The sequence below is a fragment of the Dendrobium catenatum genome, unplaced genomic scaffold, assembly GCF_001605985.2.
Source record: "Dendrobium catenatum unplaced genomic scaffold, ASM160598v2 fragScaff_scaffold_1282, whole genome shotgun sequence".
Lineage (NCBI taxonomy): Eukaryota > Viridiplantae > Streptophyta > Magnoliopsida > Asparagales > Orchidaceae > Dendrobium > Dendrobium catenatum.
Window position 1 is genome coordinate 831,923 of NW_021319744.1, and position 26,323 is coordinate 858,245.

General features: G+C 35.4%; 1 protein-coding gene across 2 annotated transcripts; it reads left to right on the top strand.

Moving 5' to 3' along the window:
- The first annotated feature begins 369 nt into the window (after positions 1-369).
- LOC110108334 (cyclin-dependent kinase D-1) lies at positions 370-25,861 on the top strand. Of its 2 annotated transcripts, XM_020838930.2 has the most exons (7): positions 370-755; positions 3,047-3,345; positions 3,444-3,552; positions 6,019-6,144; positions 19,367-19,602; positions 19,703-20,026; positions 25,375-25,861. In XM_020838930.2, exons 1-7 carry the CDS (start codon positions 627-629, stop codon positions 25,427-25,429), a joined length of 1,278 nt encoding a protein of 425 aa, XP_020694589.1. In that variant the 5' UTR covers positions 370-626; the 3' UTR covers positions 25,430-25,861. The 2 variants fall into 2 exon arrangements, with proteins under 2 accessions (XP_020694589.1, XP_020694591.1); XM_020838932.2 differs by lacking the exon at positions 25,375-25,861 and having other exon boundaries at positions 19,689-19,919.
- Positions 25,862-26,323: the final 462 nt, after the last annotated feature.

Below are 26,323 nucleotides of genomic sequence, written 5' to 3' on the forward strand. Positions count from 1 at the left end.
TATATTGAATGAAAATGATTTTGAGCTATTTAAAATTGAATTTGTTGGATTTAAAATTGACTCGAATTTGAATCAAACAAGTTCGAGTTCCTTGTTAACTAAAGTTTGAATGAATTATTTATATAAAAAATAAATACATAATATTCACATATACCTGTAAATACATATACATATTTTTTTAATTATACATAATATTTATATTTTGAGCCATCATTTATTTTTATCTAAAATTGAATCAATTAATAATTTAGTTCTTGAAACGACTTATTAGGTTCTACTTGAACATTTTTCAGGAAAAAATATATTTAATATTTGTCCTAATACTTAATCATAATATAAAGGTAGTTATTTTATGCATATATATATAAGGGATTATGGGACTTCAAAGCATTTCAAAGCAGAAGATCGCATGTATCTGAGGAGCGGCCTTGGTGCTCTTAGCACGGAGTTAGTGTCAAAGAACAGGACAAGAAGATATATCCCTTCCTCTGGTTGTCGCAGACCCTGCAAAAATATATATATATCTCTCAGAGCTATTTTCCAGCATAATTTGCCAAAGTCTTGGCGAGACGGTGCAGAAATAAAAGAAATCTGCCCACGCCGTCGCTTCTACATCGACGTTGAAGATGACGGGCAGCTTTTCTGCCGTTGAAGATGACTCATCGCAGTCGAAGCTCGTCGCTGACCGTTATCTCAAGCGGGAGCTACTCGGCGAAGGCACGTATGGTGTCGTCTTCAAGGCCATCGACACTAAGGTCTATTTCTTTTCGGTCTCTCTACTTTCGGATTATTTATTGTCTTAATATTATTAGGGTTTTCAGTTTTTTCCTTTAACTAATAGATTGCACGGTCTAGTAGGTTATTCAACTGTATATATTCTCACATTCAGATAGAAAGTTGAGTATATGAAACTCTAGTTGAAGCTAGGGTGATGATTTCCAATGCTGCTATATGCCTGTTTGTGGAAGTTTTTTTGAATGTTCTATTTTAATGAATTTAAATCGATGTGTACTTAAGACAAAAAAATGGGAGCAAGTGAAAGATATTTTACACCAATATTTCGGAAGATTTTTCCCTTTAACATGTTTAACCTGAATAATATTGCTGGCAAAGGATTGATTGTCCACTTGAATAGTTTTTCAAATTCATCAAAGAAGAGTAATATTGATTTTCCTAAGATTGATAATGCCAAGGCCATTAAACTTTTTTTTGGGCCTATTGATAGATTTATAACCGATCAAGTTCTTTCCCTTGCTATCATTAGTACTCTTACATAAGAAATTCCTTCTAATGAAAATATGAAATTAATAATTTTAATCAACTAAGTAGGAATTTAGAAGAAAGAGAGATAATACAAAAAAAAAAAAGGAAACACAACATGGTTGATAAGAGTGAGTCTCCCATCTTTTGTCAAGAATATGCCTTTCCAACTAGCAAGCTTATTTTGAAACTTATCAATCACCATGCTCTATAAGGAATTTTGAATCCTTTTAGAACCTAAGGAAACACAAAGACATTTAAATGGAATTGACTCCACATTTGATCAGTAGATTAGTAGGCTTGATGTCGAAGCAGTTTGAATTTATATGGATAGAGGGCATGTTATGAGATTTTCTGTTGTTGTTGAGAGGATCACGAGCCATGAGTATTACTTCCAAGGAGAATGCAGGCTAGAGGTAAACTAAAAAAGGGTATCATGAGATTGCCGGAAGATTGAGTGTTGCTGGAGGATTGAGTGCTGAGCGTTGAGATGCCCAAGCTCTGAGAGGAAGATCTCAAGAAGGCACATGAGACCTTGAAGTGGACAATATTATTTATCACACATTAATGATAACAACTTGGCAACACGTGCTCACAATTCATTTTTGTAACATTCTCGACTTTCTCATAATTGAGTCACGATTCCTGTATCATGTAAGGTGCCAAAATCAACATTATGCCCTAATAATTATCACATTAATTGTCACAAAATTTATCTCTTCCTATAAAGAGAATTTATATGAAAATCCTAGGGATTTTCTGTTGTGCCTTGGGTCATAAGGCTTGAGAGAGCGAGTGAGGGGATTAAAGGAAGAGTTGTCTTCCTCCTTGAATTGCAGCTTAGTTTTTCTAATGGTGAAATTGCTTGTTTAGTTTCTTTCTCACACGTAATCCATGCTACACTGCTCACTCCATGTGGCTTCCTTGATGCGGTGGTTCATAGATCAACTTTATATTCCCTGTTAGATGCTATGCATTAGTTGGTGGAACGTTGAGTGAATGAAGATAGCCATAAAACCTTATGTGTTTTGCATTCTTACAACTTGGAGAGTGTAATGAACTTGGGCATAAACCTTATGTGTTTTGTATGTACCACTTGTATTAGAAGATTTAATTAGTTGGCCATTAAAAGAGAAGCATAATAATAAGTTAAGTGTTGCAGAGATAAGGATGCTCATGTAGATGAGTGGACAAAATACGAAATAAGCATATACATGAAAATGTTGGAGTAGCTCCTGCGGTAGATAATATTAGAGAGGGTAGACTTAGATGGTAAGGTCACATAAAACATCGACCTTTTGATGATATGGTTAGGAGAGTAGATGTATTAGATTTAACTTATGTTAAGAAATATTGATGTAGACCTAAAAAGACTTGGTTAGAAAATACTAGAAATGACCTTTATTTGTTAGATTTAAATGAGATTTGATTCTTAATAGGACACAATGGAGAAAAAGAATTCATGTAGTCTACCCCACGTAGTGGGATAAAGGCACGTTGTTGTTATTGTATAGATTTGAAAGTCTACAATGTTTCCTTTTTCCTTTTTTTCCCCCTTGGAACTATTGTTATTTTGAATATATAGTATATTATATTGTTTGCTTCTGTTGCTTGTTTTCAATGATTCTTGTAATTATTGACTTTTGTGGAAAGAATTATCATGATTCTTCTTTCGCTTAGTGGCTTTTTATATCCTACAATTGTTTGATTGGAGTAGTTTATATATGACTTTACCTTGCCGAGAATCAGATTGATCTTGAGCATTTGTGTATTTCTCGTTGTACAGTCTGGAAAAACAGTGGCAATCAAGAGGATTCGGTTAGGAAAACACAAGGAAGGTGTAAATTTTACTGCTCTTAGGGAGATCAAACTTCTTAAAGAACTTAAAGATCCAAATATAATTGAGTTAATTGATGCTTTTCCTTACAAGGGTAACTTGCATCTTGTATTTGAGTTTATGGAGAGTGACTTGGAAGCTGTTATTCGTGATAGAAATATTGTTCTGTCTCCTGGTGACATAAAGTCATATCTTCAAATGACACTGAAAGGGCTAGCACACTGCCATAAAAAGTGGGTCCTACACAGGTAATTAGTTATCTGTTCCTTGTTTCTTATTATAATCAATATATCATTATTAGCAGATCTATTTTTGATAAATTACTTCCCAACAATTTGTTTGGCAGAGATATGAAGCCAAATAATTTATTAATTGCTGCGGATGGACAGCTCAAGCTTGCTGACTTTGGCTTGGCTCGTATATTTGGTAGTCCAGATCGCAGGTTCACTCATCAGGTATTAATTGCTTATTTTCTACTTTAAACATTTACATGGTTTCTTTAGTTGGTTATTTTCCTTATCTTATTTTCCATATCACCAGTCATTATTTGCATATTTCCTACATTAAATTTACACACGGTTTCTTAAGCTGCTTGTTTCGTCACTTCTATTAGGTTCTATGCATACTTTAGAAAAGAAGAAATTATATTTAATTCTCTGTTGTCATCATTGGGGAAAAAAAAATCCTGGTAGCCTTCAAAGCTGCACGTAAAGTATGACCATGATCATCAATACATCAGGGTCATTGCAACTATTGGTCTCGGTCTTATGAATTTTTTTTTACTTTTAAATCCTGTTAATAGGTGTTTCTGCTGTTGGTTCTCATTTTGTTTATTCCTTTTGAATGATTTTGTGCCTTGCTAGTTTTCTCCTAGCCATTTAATATTGATTACAGTCTCACACTTTTTAAGTGCCTTCTTGCTTTTTGTTTTACTTGTCATAGTCATCTTAATTTGTTTTCCAATTTATCTTTAATAAAGGCCACCTCCGACTCTCTATAAGAGTATTTGTTTTGCACCTTATTCTAGTTCTATTGTACTTCCAAAATTCATATCTCATTTTCGCATACTCATGATTAACTTAAAGTTAGGTGTGTAATTGACATATCTATCCAAAAGCTATATATAGTTTTTTTCTTCTGTAAACTATCTTGGTCTCACTCTTTGGGGATTAAATAGAGGACAATGGGCTAATGCATGAAGCTCTGAATGCTTTTGTCCAAGGTGAATCATTACTCTCCCTGGTCATGTTTTAGCAATGTCATGCATATATGGCATCTTAGTGATGACTTAGCCTATTAAGTTTAAATTTGGGATGGTAATTGAGTATTTATTTGTATATTATATTTATGATTTTTTTTTAATGTCATTTTTGATTGCATATTTTATTGTCAAAATGCCATGTGCTTGTTGATCTCCATATGCCTCCGGTTGAATTTGAGTACAGTAGTGGAGTCATATGCAATTACATGAACATTTGGCTCATAATATCCTGTTTATATGAAAGAGCTCTCAAATGTCCCAATTTTTCCAAAAAGTACCATCCCAATGAGTTTTAAATGTCGAAATGATCAAGAAAATATTGGTCTACAAACTATGCATGCATCTATATATATATATATTCTCTTGTCATGTTTTTAAAAATTCCATACATGCATGACATCTTGGCGATGATTTAGCCTACTATGAGTTTAGTTTTGTAATGTTCATCACGTCTTTAGTAGACATTTTTATGCTATTCTATTTTTTTTATATCATTTTTCATTATATATTTTCATGTCAACATATTATGTGTTTGTTGATTTCCACACGCTTTCCAAAAGTCAAATTGGTTGAATGTAATGACAAGAGTGGAAGAAGGACTCAAATTTGTGAAAAGTCATCTTAGAACTTTCTGTTTACATGAAAAGAGGCCCCAACCGTTGCCCATTTGAAAAAAAAAGGCCATCTCGATGGGTTTGTAATGTCAAAACTTTTCAATCTATTTCCATGCAAGAAAGTAAAATATTTAACATGTGAAAGAAATGAGGAATTTTGAGAGAGCCCCGTCTTTGATATTACTTGATGCAGGTGTGGCATTGGTTTGGTGGAACCCCAAATAGATAAACATGAAAAGCACAATTATTCCTTTAATTCATTGTACATCCCAAGATCTCTAAATTCAAGAAGTTTCCTTGTTTATATGAAAGTCTCTTAGCCTACCAAGGGTCCAAATGAAAATCTTTGATGAAAATAAAGAAAAACAATCCTAAATAATAAAAAAATATTTATAGACTATCATCCTTTGATGTGGAGAGAAGTGTTTCTATTCGGTCTTGTTTAGCTTATTTTTTAATTATACAACACCCGATTACACATTAAGACAATTCACCCCGAATTTTCCTACAAATTTTTGGTATGATGCCACAATTTATGAAATTTTGAGATGATTTGATCATGCTTCAATGACACAAAAGTAACTCCTTGATGAATAGTTAAATAATGAGATTAATGACTCATTAATTTTAAGATGCTAGAGTACTTAAATATTTTTTAAGAATGATCGAACTAAACAAGGGAGTTGTTCTTACTTCTTATGTTTAAGATCAACATCAATAATCATAGATCTGGAATTTGAGGCAGTAATTTGGAAAGCTATTTGTGTGGTGAATAAACTTTTTTTCATTCAAGGATAGTAACTATTGTTTACCTTTGGCTTCACCTGTTCATTCTATCATTTTGTCTTTTCTTAGAAAATATTTAAACTGCCGCTTAAATTCTTTTCATCTTTCTGGTTGAATTCTTGGACCAATTATGTTCTTGCTTTAAAGTTGAGATGCATGGATGGCAATATTAATTTGAACAACCATTTTCATTTCTTTGTGATTTGCTGTTATCCCCTGAAATTGTAATGATTAAATAATGATTGAAATATTTTCTTAAGGTTTTTGCTCGTTGGTATAGAGCTCCTGAATTATTGTTTGGCACCAAGCAATATGGCCCTGGAGTGGACGTGTGGGCTGCGGGTTGTATATTTGCCGAGCTTCTCTTGAGGAGGCCATTTTTGCAGGTCTGGTTTAGAGTAATTGGAAGTTTTTGACAGTTGTGTTTTGATTGTCTAATCTTATAACGCCAGGTGATGTTTAAAAAATATTATCATTCAAGAAAGTTGTGCTGCCTATGTTTATTGAGCTGGATTATTTTCAGTGTTTATTGTTGTTTAGGTCTTCCTCATGCTGCATAGTTATTATTATTCAGTTTTCTTGTTTCAAGTGACTTTTAAGTTGTAAATTAAGGCTAACATTTGCAAACATCTTTTTCCATATCAAAGTTCCGTTTGTTCCAACATGGTTCTTATACAGCCTAATATTAGAATATTGCATCTCATACCATACAGACTGCTGTTACAACATCAATAGGCTGATTCCTTTCTGATTATTGTTCTGCCCAAGCACAGTTTATGTTTGAAATCTGACCCTACGCTGATTTTAAAATTCCCCCTAGTTTGGCTGTCTTATTTGTCTACAAGGATTATAAATTTCTACACTTCCCTTTCCGGTTTGCTGCAGAAGTTGTTTTGGCAAATTACTTGATTCTGCTGCAGTATTTATTTCCTGAATTGTAATGCATAATTGGTAGTGATTTCCTACACACAAGGGGGCGTCCAACTACTGTAATTGGTGTCCTAAATTGATTTTCTCTATATCTTATCCATTAACTGCCACTTGTTTTACCAAAAAGACAGTCACATTTTTTACAAATTATATTAATAATTTTCTGTTTAGATGTATTTCCTTTCTTGCTGTGTTTTTCCAGCGCTATATATAGATTAATGTATGCACCGGTTTTTGTTGGTGAACAAAGCAATGAAGTATTGTTCTTTCTTTCCTCTCTTTATGTCTCAGGTGCTCTTCTTGTTTTTTCTTTTATATGGTAAGGGAGAATGGTTGCTCTCCCGTTTATTCAGGTGTTATACTATGGTTGGAATATATATATAATGAAAATGATAAAAAATATTAGATGTTGAGAATTATGAATGTTATGTTTTCTTTGTTACATTCGACATTGCTAGTAGGGTATTGTGGGATGTTACAAAAGTGGCATCAAAGAAAAGAATTAAGATTTTCAAGATTTAATTATTGAAGCATAAATTGTTTAAGAGAAGGAAATTGGATTTGATGAAATTATTATAGAGCCTAGAAGAGAGTTGTGTTTTTAAGTTAGTAATAAGTCCAACTTTTGATCTTGGTTGTAAATAATATATAAAAGTAATATATTAATATATGGGCATGATTATATAAATGCATCATTCACGAAGTAATGCATTGCAGATATAATGACTGAAAGGGTATCTAAGGGAACTAATGACCAGTCATCTCAGCATGATAGGTTACATGAGTGTCTTGAAAATGTTGCACAAGTTGAAGGCAGTATACTCAGAGCAGACAAAGTACTAGTGGTACCCTGCCAATGTAATGGTAGGAACTATGATGCAAAATGCAAATGATGAGCATGATGATGCAAATGATGGAAAAAATGTTGTTTATAGTAGGATCTGCAACACCTAGTGTTTAACCTGCAACTGTACCAGTCACTCTTACAATTCTTGGTAGCAATGCATATACAAAGGTAGGTGCTCTTGTTAGTGTGGATGTAAATAAGCATTTAAATTTTTTTCAAAATTTAAAGCCACCTTTATTTAAAAGGAGTATATGCCAGAACTATTAGGATTGAGTAATCATAATTGAGAAAATATTGAATGATATGAAATGTCCTAGGGACAGACGTGTATCCTCTCAATTTTTATGTTGGAAGGTGAGACAGAACGATGGAGGGGACAACATCTGGAAAAACTCAATGGTAGAGCTGACAAACTAATTACTTGAGAGGAATTTGAGCAAGTTTTCGGACAATTGTATGTTTCTCCTTCAGCAAGGCAGGCAAGGCAGTAGAGTTTCGTCAACTTAAAAAAAGGAGCCAAGATTATTATTCAATATGAAGTATAGTTTACATTTTTACCGAGGTATACTCCACAGCTTATGAGTACTTTAGTTGAAAAATGTTATAAATTTTTGAAGGGCCTTAAAGATTTATTGAGACAACCTCTAATTCCTATTTGCATAAAGGATTTTGTTGAATTAGTTGAAAGTGCTAGACTTTTGGTGCATGATATGGATATGATTAAATAGAAATGGGATGCATATAGTAGAAAGAGGATAATTGATCATAGAGGCGATCAATTAAAAAGGCAGAAATTTCATCAGTATCAACAGCAACAACCTGCAGGAAAATCTCATCCAGGAAGATGTTTAATGAATTCAGGAAAGTGTTAACTATGTGGGGAGCCATGACATATCAAAATAAATTGTGCTAAAAATATTCTAGGAGTCAGAGAATTAAAAGGTATTTGGAGCACATATATATACAGGAGAGCTAAACCATGAACCAATTAGTTTTTAAGATAAAAAGAGAAGAGGTGAAATCTACACCAGCTCGAGCTTTTGCTTTAACTTTTCAAGAAGCCAAGGAATCTTCAAAAGTGATGACAAATACTATCAATATTTCAAATTTACTTGCTAGAGTTCTTGTTTATTCTGGTCCATCTCATTACTTTATATCTGAGGTATTCTGTGAAAATTACATGTTAAACTTATTTCTACTCTTGGTCTGAGTATTTGGTTACATGCTGGAGATTATTTAATTGCGAATGCTTCATGTTCATTAATATTATTGATGGGGACATCAGATTTTGACACACGTCCCTTCAGGAGATGCTGGAGATCGACGGTCATGATCATGATCTTTATTTTTCATTTTATGTACCAGTTTAATTTTATTTTTATGTTTTTCCATTTTTGCCCTTATGGGTATTTGATAGCTATTGTAGCCCAAGGGGCATTTTAGTCTTTTATTTTTCTTTGTCATTGTGAGGCCTATTTATATGGCCCTTCTCTTGTAATAGAGGAGGATTGATGATTAAAATGAAATTTCTATTGAGTGATCTCTTTGTGAGTTCAAGGATCTCTTAGTGAGTTCTTTCCATGAGATCTCTTTGTGAGTTCTCCGGGTATTAGTTTTCCTCAATCTACATCTCATCCACGAGTACGCCATCCACACTTCAATTGGAGTGAAGTCGGATCACTAGCCTTGCAGTTGCCGCCGCCCAGCAGGGCTTTTCTTAGAGCCGACGGCCACTTTGGCTGAAATCTCCCACCGGCCAGCCTTCCCAGGTTCTTGGCCACGGGTCCAACCCCTCTCGTGCAACCTTCTTCCCTCCCTCCACCGCTCCTCAACCCCAGCACACAGCCACCCGTGAAATCCACTTTCTTTTTCTTCAGATTACCGAAATTTACCCTGCAGCTTTGCTGCCGTTACAAGCTGTGTGGCCCAAGCCGTGGATATCAAGTCTTTAATGCTTGAGTAATGTTTCTCTCAATCAGCCATTACAGCACTTAACTCTAGCTTATATTTGTAAATTGAAATTCCACTGTTTTCTTTGAGGCGTGATCACTTGCCTAAAATAAAGCCTTGATTTCAGCCATTGTCATTATGGAATTTCACAGCCAAATTGAAATTCAAACGGTGGCTTCATACGAGTGCTCATAAAAGGAAATTTCCTTTTATTGGAGGCTGACTTCCTGCAGATTTTAACTTAAATCTGCCACTTAAATCTGCTGGGGCCCACTTAATTAACCCCTCTAATTAATCCTGTTACCGCCCCACCCTTTCCCTTTTGGAATTAATTTGAATTCTCAAATTTATTCCCTCTTATTCACCCAAAATCTGAAATAATTTCAGATTTCCTGCAATAATCTGAATTGACCTCCTAGCCACTCCACCATAACCGTCCCTCCCCAAGTTCTACCGCCGGCTCCCCTGAAATTAATTCAAATTCCTGTACGCTACCATGTGGATCCCACCATAACCAAGCTCCCCTCTTCTCCCGGATGCTCCATCAACTCCCGGCAAGAATGCATGGCCGTTGGATCATTAACGGCTGCCCACCCGCTCCTCCAAATCCGGTTTCTTCCCCCGGCGACGAGTCCTCTCGGGATTACTTGTCTATTAGTGGCATCATTGAGTTTACTTACAATCCTCCTCCGCTAGCCCATATTTTCGAGAGCAATGAAAGGACCTCAAGGTGAATGATCTAAATTTTAAACGTGTGGCTTTAGTAGTAGCTATTTGCATTATCTAGTTTTTTTTGGTTATATTTTGCAAGACGCCTGTAATTCTTAAATGAAATCACTGCCGTTAACATAATCTATCACGAAGTTTCTTGAATCCAACTTGAGTAAGCTAGATTTTATCGTTAACATTGCAAAGTTAAACTCTCATTAATCTCGAACGTGCAATTCATGTTTCACCGCATGTGGTTTCACATCAATTATAATAGGTGGTAGGGAATTCAGTTCAGACTTAAAAAGTTTTACCTTTAGTGGAGTTTGAAATAATTTTAGGAATGAATTTGTTGGTCAAATATTTTGCTACTATTGAATGCTAAAAGAAAAGAGTCAGATTTGCTTTACCTGGAGAAAGGATATTTTATTTTCAGTGTAATAGATGAGTAATTTCATCTTTAAATTATTTCTAATCAGGTGAACAAAAGTATAAGAACTGGTGAATTAAATTTCTTAGCGAAGTTAGAAGCTACTAAAGTGATTAGTGATGAGATAAATTTTATTCCTGTAGTGAATGAATTTGTAGATGTTTTCTTTGAGGAATATAATGATTTGCCTCCAGAAAGGGAGATAGACTTTTCAATTAATATACAACCTGGAACAAATCCAATTATAAAAATACCTTATAGAATGACAATTAAAGATTTACAAGAATTAAAAAGTCAATAAGCAAAATTGATTGAAAAATACTTTATCAGGCACAATACATCTCCTTGGAGTGTACCAATGTTATTTGTCAAGAAGGATTGTTCAATGCTATTATGTATTGATTACAAAGAGTTAATTAATGTGACCATTAAAAATAAATACCCTCTCTTGAGAATAGATGATCTAGTTGATCAGTTAGCATGTGTTTCTGTATTCTCCAGAATTGATTTGTAATTAAGTTACTATCATATTAGAGTGAAAGAATATGATATTGAGTATACAAGTTTTTGTACCAGGTATGGCCCTATGAATTTTTGGTTATGCTATTTGGATTAACCAATGCCCAACAATATTTATGGATATTATAAATAGAATTTTCGGTCCTTATCTTGATCAATTTGTAATTATTTTTAATGATGATATTCCTTCCCTAGTCCCCCCTTGTGAATTTTGAATTTTCCCCTCCACTTAATTGCTTTCCTAATCAAGCCCTAACAAATTTGGAAAGTTGATTAATGGGAGTTACACTTGATTTGAAATTCAAATTTCAAATCCCTCCTCTTTTCATATGAGTTTGGGAGTTACTTGATATAATTAATTCTGAAATTAAAATTAGAATTTTGGTTATATTAATTTAATTCTATGTGGTCCCCACCTATTCAAATTCTCAAGCTACATCACCCCTTACATGGCCGGCCCCTCTATCCCTCTCTCTCCCCTATTAATTTTTCTTTAATGCACCTTTAATTCCTTCCCTCCTAAGCTTAATTTCAAATTCAAAATTCTGAAATTGAAATTAAGATCTCACCAATTTCGGAAATCTGAAATAAACATCAGATTTTGTGCTTCTTCCCCATAGCCTCACCCGCCCCTGCTCCTCTCAAACCCGTGAATCCTCCCCTCTCCCTAGCTCACGGCTAGCCCTCCCCCCTCCCCTTTTTGTCTTCCCAACTCAATCCCACCATGCATGGCGGATCCCGAATTTGAATGGGGACTCGTGTTCGACGTCTACGGTAATATCAACATCATACGATCCCCATTCTTCGACGTGGGATTTGATCACGAAGACGACACAGTTGGAGGTTACTTGGATCGAATCCTCCCCATTCTTGTGCAAGTCGTCGACCGACAATTTGCTGACTACGAGTGGATCATCAACGGTCAACATTCCTCGCCACTTCCACATCCAACGCCTCCCTCTCCATCACTACGGATCGCCGGCACCGTCTACCTTGGAGTGATCTCGTTCCTTGTGTGGTTCTTCTTCCTCCGACAACCCTAGACATAGAAGAGTGATCTTAAGCCTCAAGGTGAGACGATCACTTTGTTAACCGCCGTATTCTAGTTGGCTATTCATTGTCATTACTTTTTGATTGAGGTTATTATTTTATAGATCTTGCAAATTTAGTTGTAATAACTTGCCTAGACTTTGTTAAATTCTTAGATCTTTATTTTTATAGATCTTGCAAATTTAGTTGTAATAACTTGCCTAGACTTTGTTAAATTCTTAGATATTTATTGAAGTATCAATTGTGAGAAGCCTTAAAATTGTATTATCATTATTCTTACAAACTTTTATTAATTTCTAAGAAACAATTCCTGGTTTCACATCATCTTGGTATCAGAGCATGACTAGCATGCTTTACATTTGCTAGATGCATCCTATGAATTTTATTTTAATCTGTCCTTAGTGTTTGCATGCATAACAATCATCTAGATAGTTGTAATCCCTGTTTTATTTTGCTGTCCAGTAATTTCCTGCATGTTTTTATCATTGTAAACAAGCATATTACAGCATATAAGAGTTGTCTTTGTCACTTGCCACCCACCCAATCACTTAGGACCCTTGTCACCTTAGAAAACTTTGCTGTCCAGATTTTTTCTGCACTGTTTAGTGACATCTAAGTGACCTTAAACCTTTCATAAGTTGCTGTCCACACTCTACAACCCACCAATAACACTTAGACAACCTAGGTCCTTATTGTAGGTTGCTGTCCCCAACATTTCAGCATCATATAGAGGCCTTAAGAGCATTTTACCCTAGTGTTTAATTGCTGCCCTCCACCCCGGTACTTCCCCTAGCAACCCCTAACCTTCACCCATGGATCCGGAATACATCCAGGTGACTCTAGACCTCATAGCGGGCCAATTGGGAACTGTTACGCAGCAAATCCGCAACACCCAAACGGATTTAGCAGACTTTAGACGGCAAACAAGTGATCGATTAGATAACATAGAACGCATAGGAAACCCCACTCTGTACACCCCTTCTAGGTCGCATTCACCTTATGGTGATGATACACGGGCCGATCATGGACTGCAACGAGAGCAATACCGCCATAACCCTAGGCCAAATCAAGATCCCTTAGCAAATGAGAACCTTTGGAGAGACAACGACGCCCAATTGTTGAAGAGCATTAGAATTGACGCCCCGACTTACGATGGAACCCTTGACCCTCAAGTTTTCTTAGATTGTCTCAAATCGATGGATAGCTATTTTAAATGGTATAACATTTCGGAAGCTAGAAAGTTAAGTTTGCCGAAATGAAACTCACTGGTCGAGCCAACCTATACTGGACCAATTTAGAGAATATGCGCGAGGCGAACATCCTATTACAGATTGGAAAACGATGAAGCAAGAACTTAGGAGAAAATACCTCCCTCCATCCTACTACCCTAAGCTCCTAGATAAATGGAATCGACTGACCCAGGGAAGCAAGCCCGTTAAAGACATCAGGTGAAATCTAACACCAGCTCGAGCTTTTGCTTTAACTTTTCAAGAAGCCAAGGAATCTTCAAAAGTGATGACAAATACTATCAATATTTCAAATTTACTTGCTAGACTTCTTGTTTATTCTAGTCCGTCTCATTACTTTATATCTGAGGTATTATGTGAAAATTACATGTTAAACTTATTTCTACTCTTGGTCTGAGTATTTGGTTACCTGCTGGAGATTATTTAATTGCCAATGCTTCATGTTCATTAATATTATAATAGGCGGTAGGGAATTCAGTTCAGACTTGAAAGTTTTACCTTTAGTGGAGTTTGAAATAATTTTAGGAATGAATTTGTTGGTCAAATATTTTGCTACTATTGAATGCTAAAAGAAAAGAGTCAGATTTGCTTTAACTGGAGAAAGGATATTTTATTTTCAGTGTAATAGATGAGTAATTTCATCTTTAAATTATTTCTAATCAGGTGAACAAAAGTATAAGAACTGGTGAATTAAATTTCTTAGCGAAGTTAGAAGCTACTAAAGTGATTAGTGAGGAGATAAATTTTATTCCTGTAGTGAATGAATTTGTAGATGTTTTCTTTGAGGAATAAAATGATTTGCCTCCAGAAAGGGAGATAAACTTTTCAATTAATATACAACCTGGAACAAATCCAATTATAAAAACACCTTATAGAATGACAATTAAAGATTTACAAGAATTAAAAAGTCAATAAGCAGAATTGATTGAAAAATACTTTATCAAGCACAATACATCTCCTTGGAGTGTACCAGTGTTATTTGTTAAGAAGAATTGTTCAATGTTATATGTTTTGATTACAAAGAGTTAAATAATGTGACCATTAAAAATAAATACCCTCTCTTGAGAATAGATGATCTAGTTGATCAGTTAGCATGTGTTTCTGTATTCTCCAGAATTGATTTGCAATTAAGTTACTATCATATTAGAGTGAAAGAATATGATATTGAGTATACAAGTTTTTGTACCAGGTATGGCCCTATGAATTTTTGGTTATGCTATTTGGATTAACCAATGCCCAACAATATTTATGGATATTATAAATAGAATTTTCGGTCCTTATCTTGATCAATTTGTAATTATTTTTAATGATGATATTTTGATTTATTCCAAGAATGATGAAGAGCATGCAGATCACTTGAAAATTATTTTGGGATTATTAAGGCAACATCATTTATTTGTTAAATATTTTAAATGTGAGTTTTGACTGAAGAAAATTTTATTCTTGGGACACATTGTTAGTGGAGAAGATATATCTGTAGATCCTGAAAAGATAAAACAGTTATGGAATGGCCAAGACCAACTAATGTGACTACATTTTGGAGCCTCTTGGGATTAGCAGTTATTATAAAAGTTTTGTAAAATATTTTTTCTCAAATTGCTTTATATTTATCCAAGCTGACTCAGAAAGGGACAAAATTTGAATGGACTGGGGAATGTGAGCAGAGTTTTTGGGAATAAAAAAGGTGTTTGACATCTGCACCAATATTAACAATTTCATCTGGAATTGAGATATTTCAATTATTCAGTGATGCTTCTCTAAAGGGATTGGGTTGTGTGTTGATGCATAATAAAATAGTGATTACATATGCTTCAAGACAATTGTATCTCACGAAAAGAATTATCCAACTCATGACTTAGAATTGGTTGCAATTGTGTTTGCATTAAAAAAATTGGAGACATTAGTTATATGGTGTAAGGTGTGAAATATTCACAGATCATAAAAGTTTAAAATACATTTTCACTCAGAAGGAATTGAATTTGAGATAGAGAAGATTACTGAAATTGATAAAAGATTATGATCTTGACATTTAGTATCGGCCAGACATGGCTAATATGGTGGTGGTTGATGCTTTAAGCAGAAAATTCAGTGGATAAATAAATTCAATTTTAACTCAAGAAGAAGGATTGATTAAAGATATGGAAGTATTACTGCTTGAGTTTATAACTCAAAGTGATCGTGATTCAGGCTACTTAAATCAGATGATTATTTATCCTTATTTAGAAGAAAGAATTAGTGAAGCTCAAAAGACCAGTGTGGAATGTCAGAAGTTTATTGAACAATGGTAATCAAGAAAAAGAAAGGATCTCATTGTGAATGAACATGGAAGAATCAGGAGTAATATGCATTTGTGGATACCAAAGGAATCAAACATTGTTCAGGAGATTTTATATGAAGCTCACAACTCAGATTATTAAATCCATCCAAAAAGCACAAAGATGTATAAAATTTTAAAGACATTATTTTGGTGGCCTATAATGAAGAGAGAAGTAGCAGAATATGTTGCAAAATGTGAGAAATGCCAGGTAGTTAAGCTGAACACCAGAAACCAAGTGATATGTTGCAATCCTTACCAATACCAGAATGGAAGTGGCAAGATATAGCGATGGATTTTGTTTCAGGATTTCTCAGATCAAGCAAGGGCACGACTACATATGGGTTGTGATTAACAGATTAACAAAATCAGCACATTTTCTACCCATTCATTAGACCGATTCGGTGGAGAAATTAGTTATGTTGTTTTTGAAGGAAATCATTAGATTGCATGAAATTCCTGAGGTCATTTTGTCAGACAGAGATGTGCATTTTACATCCAAATTGTGGAAGAGTATTCATGAAAGTTTGGGCACAAAATTACAATTCAGTACCTCATTTCATCCGCAGATAGATAGTAAATCAGAAAGACTTATTCTAGTGTTAGAAGATTTGCTGAGATTATGAATGCTGGATTTTGGAGGTAGCTAAAAAGATCATGTTACATTAATAGAGTTCAAATATAATAATTGTTTTTTTTGGGAAATACATATAATAATTGTTACTAGTCGAGTTTCAAGATGACAACATATGAGGCATTGGATGATAGAAATGCAAAACTTCTTTAAGTTGGTTTGAAATTGGAGAGAGATAGCTATTGGATCTGCAATTAGTTGATCAAGTCACTGAAAAAGTAAGATTAATTAGAGACATTAAAAGCAGTTCAGGATCGACAACAAAAAACTATGATTCAAAGTATAAAATGATAGAATTAGAATTCGGTGATTTTGTTTTCTTAAAGGTTAGACCAATGAAGGGTGTTTTTAGATTTGGCCAAGGTAGAAAATTGGATCCTAGATATATTAATCCATTTGAAATTATTGAGAGAGTGAGACAAGTTGCTTACAAACTAGCACTAACTACAGTCATGTCTAATGTGCATAATATTTTTCACCTGCCAATGCTCAAAAAATGAGTTAGAGATGAAAATCAATGTCCCATAAAATGAAATTGTGCTTCAAAATGCTTTGACCTATGTTGAAGATCTTGAAAAGAAATTCGAAAGGGATATTCATAAATTGAGAAACAGAATAATTTTTATGTGAAAATTAAATGGAAGCATAGGTTAGTAAAACATACTACGTGGAAAAAAGAGGTAGACATGAGATAAATATTTTCTCACCTATTTGAGGAAATATGAAAAGTTGAATTTCAGGGATGAAATTTTAATAAGGAGAGAAAAATTGTAATATCTAAAATGCAAGTAAAGAAAAAATAAGTTTTTCTAAGTGAATTATATTTAACATTAGCGGTTACTTTATGTAAATATTAGAAGTAATATTACTTAATATAAAATAAAATTAAATAACTTTAATTTTTCCGGATTGGTGCTTGCAATAGATGTGATTGTTGGAAATTCATTTATAGGTGTGGGCCCTCTTCCTTTTTTTTTCCTCTGGGTTTCATGCTTGCTAGAGGATAAGAAGGGGAGGGTTTGGCTATGTGAAGAAAAGAATGGCAGTAGGAGAGGGAAATTGGAATAGGGTGAGAGCATATGTTCTGGATCGGCATAGGGCAAGGAGGAGATCGGCATAGTGCAGGGAGGAAATCGGCATAGTGAAGCAGAGGCTTTTATGTGAAATCGGGTGAGAGAAGCTATATTAGGGAAAGAGGAAATCTGCTAGCGGCTAAGCATTACAATTCAGCAATTTCTTATATGTAGTGGAATTAAGGGCTTCTATGAGTGAAGAGAGAATTGGATCTGATGGAATTATTACAGAGTCTAGGAGAGAGTTGTGTTTATAAGTTAGTAATAAGTCTAACTTTCGATCCCAATTGTAAATAACATATAAAAGTATTATGTCAATATGTGTGCATGATTATATAAATACATAATTTAGGATGTAATGCATTGCATATATAATTGATGAGTTGTAGTTGTGCTATAGCTAATTAAAAGAAATGACAAATGAAAAGAAATGATAAATTGAACGCTGTTAATGAAGTACATCATCTTACCATGATAACTCATGTAGCCATTTGTCATTATGATCCTTTGTAATCATTATCATGTAGGTTGCATTGTGGAGCTAAGCTCTTCTAGTGGCGTGGGTGAGCCCAGTGGAGGAGTCATAAATTTTTTTTGGAGGGGGCCCAAAATTTTATTTTAAAATATTTCTCTAAACTTTTTTCATGCATGATTGGAACTGGCATTGACAGTTTTAAAATTATTTAAAAAAAAATAGTCCATTTTGCATTCACCAAGCTCAATTAAAGCAGAGACAAAATATTGCCTTAAGAAAGTGTATAAGCTGGCCTTAAAATCATAGAAAAATCAATCTGCTTGTAATTCCTGTTGATTTGGTGGTGTATTCATGAATCAAGCAAATAAAATTTATGAATACTACGCTAAAAACAAAGAACTGACTGCAGAGGCAAACAAAATAAATTGAAAATGATAGAACTTCTTAGAAACAAGTTAATGCTTTCCCAACCTAATAATCATAGCAAATGTCAAAAAAAAGATTTCACATTTTCATCTATAACTAGAAAATCAAAGCAGATTTCATCTATGACTATAATAGCTTTATGCGACGAAAATCAGAGCAAGGAAAAATGAATCTAAGTAGTTTACTTTTTTCCTCTTACATCCCTCATGTTTTACTGATCTTTATCTCGGTGTTGGCAAAGTGAGCCTGTGGAGATAGTGGCACACATTGAAGGTAATATATATCAACCAGACAGTAGTTATTTTCTCTCTCTCTCTCTCTTTTCTATAGCTTTCTAATTTTTTTATAAATGTTAATTGATGAAGTCCATCAAGGCTGTGGATTTCTATTGATCAGCTGATACTGCTGTCAAGAAGCAAAAGTTGTCAAAGCTATGTTATTTGCATTTTATGTCACCTAGGAGCTGTCCTTTTGGCATGCGTTTGTTTGTTACAAGTTAATTTGCTATTGGTATTTCTGGTAGTAGTTTTGTGTATGCCATTTATTTGTTAGTCAAGAACATTTTTGTACTTTTTTCTCTTAAGCCTTAAGGAGCCTTATAATTAAAGTTTTCTTTGGGTTAAATTGATTTTAGATTTTGAATCATCAAAATTTCTAGGCGACAGCCATGAAATTTTTGGCCTCCCCTTCTTGTGGTTTGAGGAGTCAACACAGGCTGTAATGTAATTTAGATGCTTTGAGGATTCAATATCTTGAGAATTCGTTGTATATCTTCTCCTTACATTTTCCCTCTTCTTTCTCTATTCTTTCTCAATTCTCCAATAGATCATTCATTCATAAGCATTATACATAATAGTGCTTGATGAAATATGTGTTATGTTCTCCATGTCATTTGTGTGCCTCACCTTTCAACTGATACTTGTCTCTAACTATGCATTCAACGCCTTGCAAAATCTCCTACTACTCTGTGCATACATTCTAATGTATTTCAAATATGGTTGACAGGGTTCAAGTGATATTGACCAGCTAGGTAAAATATTTGCAGCTTTTGGAACTCCGAAGCCATTCCAGTGGCCTGAAATGGTTTACCTTCCAGATTATGTTGAATACCAATATGTTTCCCCACCTTCACTACGGTCACTGTTTCCCATGGCTAGCGATGATGCTTTAGATCTAATATCAAAAATGTTCACTTATGATCCGAAAGCAAGGATATCTACTCAGCAGGCGCTAGAACACAGGTATCGCTTTATGTCTTTCTATTGCTGGTTCTGTTAATCCTTCTTATAATTGAAATAAATTTTGCTTTTATCACAACGGATCTTAGTTTCTCTGGATCAGATACTTCACATCTATACCAGCACCAACTAAACCAGCTTTACTTCCAAGACCCCCTCCAAAAGGCGAATCTCTGAATGAAAAACCTCTGGACTTGAATTTAGAATGTGGTCCAGTTGTGCTTTCTCCTCCTAGAAAGCTGAGAAGGGTGACAGTTAACCATGTTGGTTTCGAAGGGGATACACATAATAACACTGTGAGAGGTGATGTGAATGACAAGGCACCAAGAGGAGTAGGCGAGTCTGGTCTGAGTGGACTTATGCCAATGTCAATAGATTTGGAAGCTGTGTTTGGTTATACATCAGCTCCAAGACCAAAACTCAACAGGTTTGCCCCTTTTTTATTGCATATCTTTGGGAATTAATTTGTTTTAATATACTTTTTTTTTGGGAAATTTACATACATACCACTTTATAACATCCTATTTACATATCTAACACCAAAAGCTTTAATATTACTGTGGGCTCCGAAAATTCGGCCCCGGCCTTCGCCCACTGCTGTTGCTTTTTTTTTATTCGGGGGAGTTTTAACGGAATAAGTTGCAGAGTAAATTTTGGGAAGGCAGATGGGTTTGTAGATAAGACACTACACAGAGATTTCGCCCTCATTTTGCGAGGACTTTATGATCTGAGTTTTGGTTTCCTATAGGCGCAAGCCCCTATAGTTAATTACCCCTCTCGATCACGAGAGAGAACTTTCGATTAAGGCTAGTCTTCGATCAGATACGTTGTATCCATAGATACGTAATATCAGGTGTATAATAGCAGCATGAGCATAGGTATTTGGAAATTTAAGGTTTGGAAGTTTGAAAGGTTGAAAGATTTAATATTTCAAAATAGAAATTTCACCATCTTGCACTTAAAGCAGATGGTGGGGGAATGGATGATGAACCCGATTAAGATCCCATGGTTCCGTTGTCCCGGGCCATCGTGGTCCCTGGTCTACTTAGTCAGAGGAGGTAGGTCGACCCAACCTAACAGAAGGATCATTGTCAGCAGCCATGGGTTGCTTCGTCCAAGGGTACCTTGTAGACCTGGGGTGAGTGTTTGTCTAAGGGGACAAATTTGAATCCACCTTAGCTAACAAAGGGTTTCGTGCCCTATCGATCATATTATATTGATTTATATCTCAAGGATTTGATGTCATTAAGGAGCGTATTGGCTTTGGCCATAACTTGTATTTCGTGGTGCCATTTGGCGGCAAAGCCACTCGATTCAGAGGGGCCCGGGTCATAACTGTTTATCCTGCGGTGTCATTTAGCGGTAAAACCGCTGGTTAGAGGACACGTATCACGTCCTTACTGATAAGAGATTATTTGAGAATGGATCTTAGTGATATTTTCGACTAGGCATTAGCTCTATATGAGCTGTAGTAAATTTCAGACTTGTCCACCTCGACAAACTGTTTCGGAGGGTGGATGGATTTTGCTTTAAGTGTTGATGGATTTATTTCAATTTTAAATATATTTGATTTCTGGATTTCAAATGATTTTGGAAATTTGGACTTTGAGCATTTGGATGACATTTGAAATTATTTGGAAAGGACCCCTCTGGTTGAGATTTTCATTCAACACGGCAATTATCGGGGTATTTGTGTTATTTCTCTTTTGTTGATTGAACCCTGTCAACTCGACCAAGCTGTTGACCGAGGATCGAGTTTCTCGTAGACTTTGTGTTTTTGTGTGTGAATTTTCATTATTGAAGGTCTAATATGAATGTATAAAATAAATATTTCGGTCGATTTCGTGACCGCATGAGTTCTCTTAATTATAGGCTTTGAAAGCCTAATATAAATGTATTAAAACAAATATATTGTTCACCACAACAGTATATTTGTTTGATGATTCGAACTCTGTCGGCTCCTATTAATCCGCATAGCAGGATCGGGTTCGAACTCGAATTCACTTATTGACTCTCGTAATATCCCTAGACGTCACGTGTGTACCAATAACACGCTCGCCGGGGCCCATGCGAGTGTTCGGGGGCATTATATAATTAAACCCATCGACTCCTTTCTACCTTCTTAGGATGATCATATTTAAATTTTTTGACCCGCGTAGCATCCCTAGGCGTCACGTATATATTCAAGACATGCTCGTCGGGGCCCATGCGGGTTTGTGATTGCATTTACTTCTTGTGTACCTACGTGTATACAAACTACGGTGCATGTGCAGGGGTATTTTGCTATATTTATAAATGCCTTATGTCTGCTTGTATAAATGTTGCGGATCCGGTGGCATGGTGTAGCAGCTTATGGATTCAATTATTTGCTGCATTGTACAGGTAGATTGTCATGCACTACTTACATGATTTCTACAGGTAGATTGTAGTGCACTAACGAATATCCAGCCTTTGGTTGTAAAGGCCCGCATTCATTGCATGTCATTCGCCTTTGCTCGTAGATAGCAAGTTGAAAGCATAACGGGTCTCTTTTGGCGATTCATAGAAGCTTTGTATTCATTGCATTCTTTACGCATTTTACTATAATTTTGGTCCTTACAATGCTTCCACTACTGCTGCAGGTAGATGTATTCATTCGTTGACTGAAGTCGACTACAAGATACTGTATTTACTGAAATCTTTCTGCATTTGCTCATTGTTGGATGTTACACATATATCTGTATTCGTAGAGGACTCGTTTGTATTGAGCTCTTTTGGTGCTTGCATATCTTCAAATTCTTGTGGCATCTGTGTCACTTATATCTTCTAGATGCCCAATGTAGGTTGCAAAAAGATCGTTGCTTTCCCATCTTAGTCACCGTCATCACCCATGAGTTGGTTGATATGTTCACTATGCTTCTGCTTGTACTTGCAAGTGGATATAGTAGGAGTTATTGTATCTCTTTGCATGACTGTCACACAGGTTACTATATTTGTTGTCGTCGCTTATAAGCGGACAAGTGCATTCACATGTCGGTTAACTATTGTTGGTTGCGAGCAAGTTATTTTCACCATGACTTCCTTCACTTGCAGGGGACACTTGTAACTGGTTGACATGAGCTATGGATGACCTGTATTTCGTCACAACCCCCTCTAACTTCTTCTGTTGGCGAGTTGATGTCAACCTTTATTGCTTGCATAATTTAATATATGTGTTTGTATATCGGCATCGAATGTATGGTAACTCAGTTGCTTTCATCCATTTCTTCATGCTTGTTGTTTGTCGTTGCTAGGTTTGATTGCATTTGCTTGTGTCTTGACATTGATCATAGAATATCGTCGCATTCACTCCATTCATGTCTCTTATTGATATTTGCTTGTATTGAAACTACATGCTGAATTTCTTTTGGTGATATTTGATTGCATGATTGACATAGATGTCACTTTCTCTCCTTCACAGGTTGACTCGGCTGCTAGATGTGTTGCATTTTCCGATTAGTCTTTTGCTTGTGAATAGAGTGCATATGTCGCGTGTCTATTTAACCATCAATCATGCTTGACTAGTGCTCCAGTCAATCTCAAGTTCAACTCAAATCCCCTTTGGATTTAGTTCTATTGAATTTAAGCTTTGTTTTTAGTCCAATGTGCCAGTTCAAATCAAGTTCATTGTTCAACTCATTCGAGTCCAAGTCCCCTGCTATCTTGTAGAGTTTAAGTATAGTTCGGTGTGCAAATCCAAGTTCACAAGTCTTTGTCATCATATTGAATTACAAGTTCTTAATGCATCTTGTTCAAGTTTGGATTTAATTCGTTTGAATTCATTGCATATTCGGGTTAAAATCCAAGTTCACAAGTCTTTGTCATCATATTGAATTACAAGTTCTTAATGCATCTTGTTCAAGTTTGGATTTAATTCGTTTGAATTCATTGCATATTCGGGTTCAAATTCAATGTCAATGTCCTTCGCGTCCAAAGTTTTGTTCAAGTCCGGTCTCATATTTACCTGAAATTTCGGCAGCCTCCCGGCGCCTCTCCCGTTTAGTTGAAAACTACGGAAAACTGAGCCTCCCGCCACGCTAAAGAAAAGCGTGCACGGTAGGTGCCCTCATACGAGGACATCGCGACCGTAAAATTTTTGTTCCCCACCACGCCAGAGAAAGGCGTGCATGGGTTTTTGGGCACCATTTTAAAACAAGTAATTTAATAATTGACCCCGCCTCGGAGTAGGCGTCGCATCGGGTTCCCTTCCCACCATGCTAGAGAAAAGCATGCGTGAGTTGGTTTTCCGGTGCACTGCTAACGTAAAAAATGGGGTTTTGTGATTCCCCGCCCTGTCGTAAACATCACAACGAATTCCCTTCTACCACGCTAGAGAAAAGCGTGCATAGGTGGTTGTTCGCCGTGTTGCAAGCGCCGAGAACGGGTTCTAAAAGTTTAGGAAGTCATACCTGCGCGAGGGTTGGTGACGACGGCAAAGACACATTTTTTTTATTTGTAAATGGCTTCGGGTAGCAGCGACGAGGTTGGAAGGATCGAGTGTGGAAGAAGTGCCAAAGAGAAGTCTCTCCCTCTTCGTTTTATAGACGCGAAGACGGAGCATGATCGAGGTGAGATCGCAGATTTTGAGTAGGATTTGCGGAGAGGAGACACAAACGGTGCCTAACATGTACGAAGTTACGAGATTTTCTTTTGAGTTCGGCAGGATTTGGGGATTCGATGGAGCAGAGGTATCATTTGTTGTAGCAATTTTTTTTTTGTTTATGTGTATTCCGCTATGTAGGTCAACAAATGCCCCCAACAAATGTGGTACGCATTTAGAGCGAACCATGTTTGTTGTGTGCTGATTGACTCCATGGATCTCTAGGTATTTGCTCTAGATGTTACACAAAGGCCTTCATTTAGTGGATCTCCAAAAGTTTTCTTGGATGTCACATTAAGATTTTCATTTAGTGGATCTCCAAGTGTCTACTTAGATGTCACACTATGATTTTCATTTTGTAAATTTCAAAAAAAAATTGCTTGGATGTCACACTAATATTTTCATTCTATAGATCTCCAAGAGTCCATCTCTGTGCCTTCATGGATCTTTTTATGCATTTATAATCTTCAGTATAGTTGATATATTCGCTCTTGGTCAAGTAGAGATCCACGGGGTGGCGATATAATACTTTGTACTCAGGTCTCTAGAGCATCACTCTATAGATTGACACTAGTGGATAACATCATCATCATTTGTTCTCTTTAATCACCACGATCACTTTATTTTATAGTCTTTTTGTATATATGCTCAACATGCTTCCATCAGCTAGTTGTATCTTGGTAAAATTTTAAATATTTATTTGGGGATCTCGGCATGCAGCGCAATATCGACCCAAATAAATATTTAAAATGCTCCAAGTATTTAGATACATTTGTAGGTGTCTTCCAGGATGTTTCTTTTCATAGCTTGGCTCCTGATATTTACCCGGACCCGAAGCGAGTCGGATTCGGGTTCGGAAAGCCGACTCGTTTGCAGAAACAGGTCGGGTTTGGGTTCACCCGAATAGTGCCTAGTCAGTTTCGGGTTTGACCCAAACCTGACCCGTGAGCCGAAATTGACACCCCATATATTTTTTTCCTACCACTCATATTTGATATAAAAATGAACTATGTGTGGTATGTATGTAATATTAAAATTTCAAATGTTAAATATGTAAATAGAATAATATAAGATTTAATGTATGTAAATCTCCCTTTTTTTTTCAAGGTTAATGTTATAGCTGAGGAAATTTCCCTGTATGTTTTTCTTGGCTGCAGCGTTGATAAGTCTCACTTAAAAAGAAAACTTGATTTGGAACCTGAGTTTAAATAAGCTCCCCTCCCTTACTGATGGTCGAGTGTCAATTTCTACATAATGCTCGGAATTTCGAGGCAACGATACCATCCAATTAGCCTTCTTTTATTATTTATTAATGACTGCAGCTGTTCCAACAGATTCAACTTACAGGAAATTCAAGCGCGACTTTATCTAGAAAACCAGAGATTGTAGGATACCATTTAATAAATTTCTCATTCAAGTTCTTGATTTAACATGTATTAAAGTTTGTAATCTTTCCGTTACTTCAATTTTGATTTTATGTTGCTGTGGAAAAGTTTTTTAGTATTGTTAGAGATTGTTGCAGGGAGAGGAATTTACAATGGCGGGCTAGGGTTTATTGTGCATGCTTCAGAAGTGTCTATTGATTTGTCTGTATTCAATTGTTTGTATTCTATTTTGCTAATTTTTGGCCTTGAGCATCGCTCATCTTTGGTTGGGTCCAGCATTTGAGATTTGTGTATATCTGATTTATATCTGAATTTATGATTAAGGATTCGTTTGGTACAACTTTCATACTGCTTTATAAAACAGCTTTTTAGTACAAAAAATTCAAATTCAAGAAATTTGTATTAAAAAGCTGTTTTAGAAAGCAAGAGAAAAGCCGTTCCAAACGAAGCCTAAGGCTTCTTTTGGGATGACTTTCTTATTGTTTCTTAAAGTTTTTTTCTAGTAAAAAAAATTAAATTTTTTATTAAAAATTGATTTAATAAAGAGTAAAAAAGCCGTCTCAAACGAAGCCTATTGCTTCTTAAAATAGCTTTCTAGTATAATAATTTTAATTTTTGTACTGAAAAAATGCTTTAAGAAAAGTTAAAAAGTTGTACCAAATAAAGCTTAAATGTGTATATTTTAATAATAATAATGATAATGATTAAAATAATTATAATC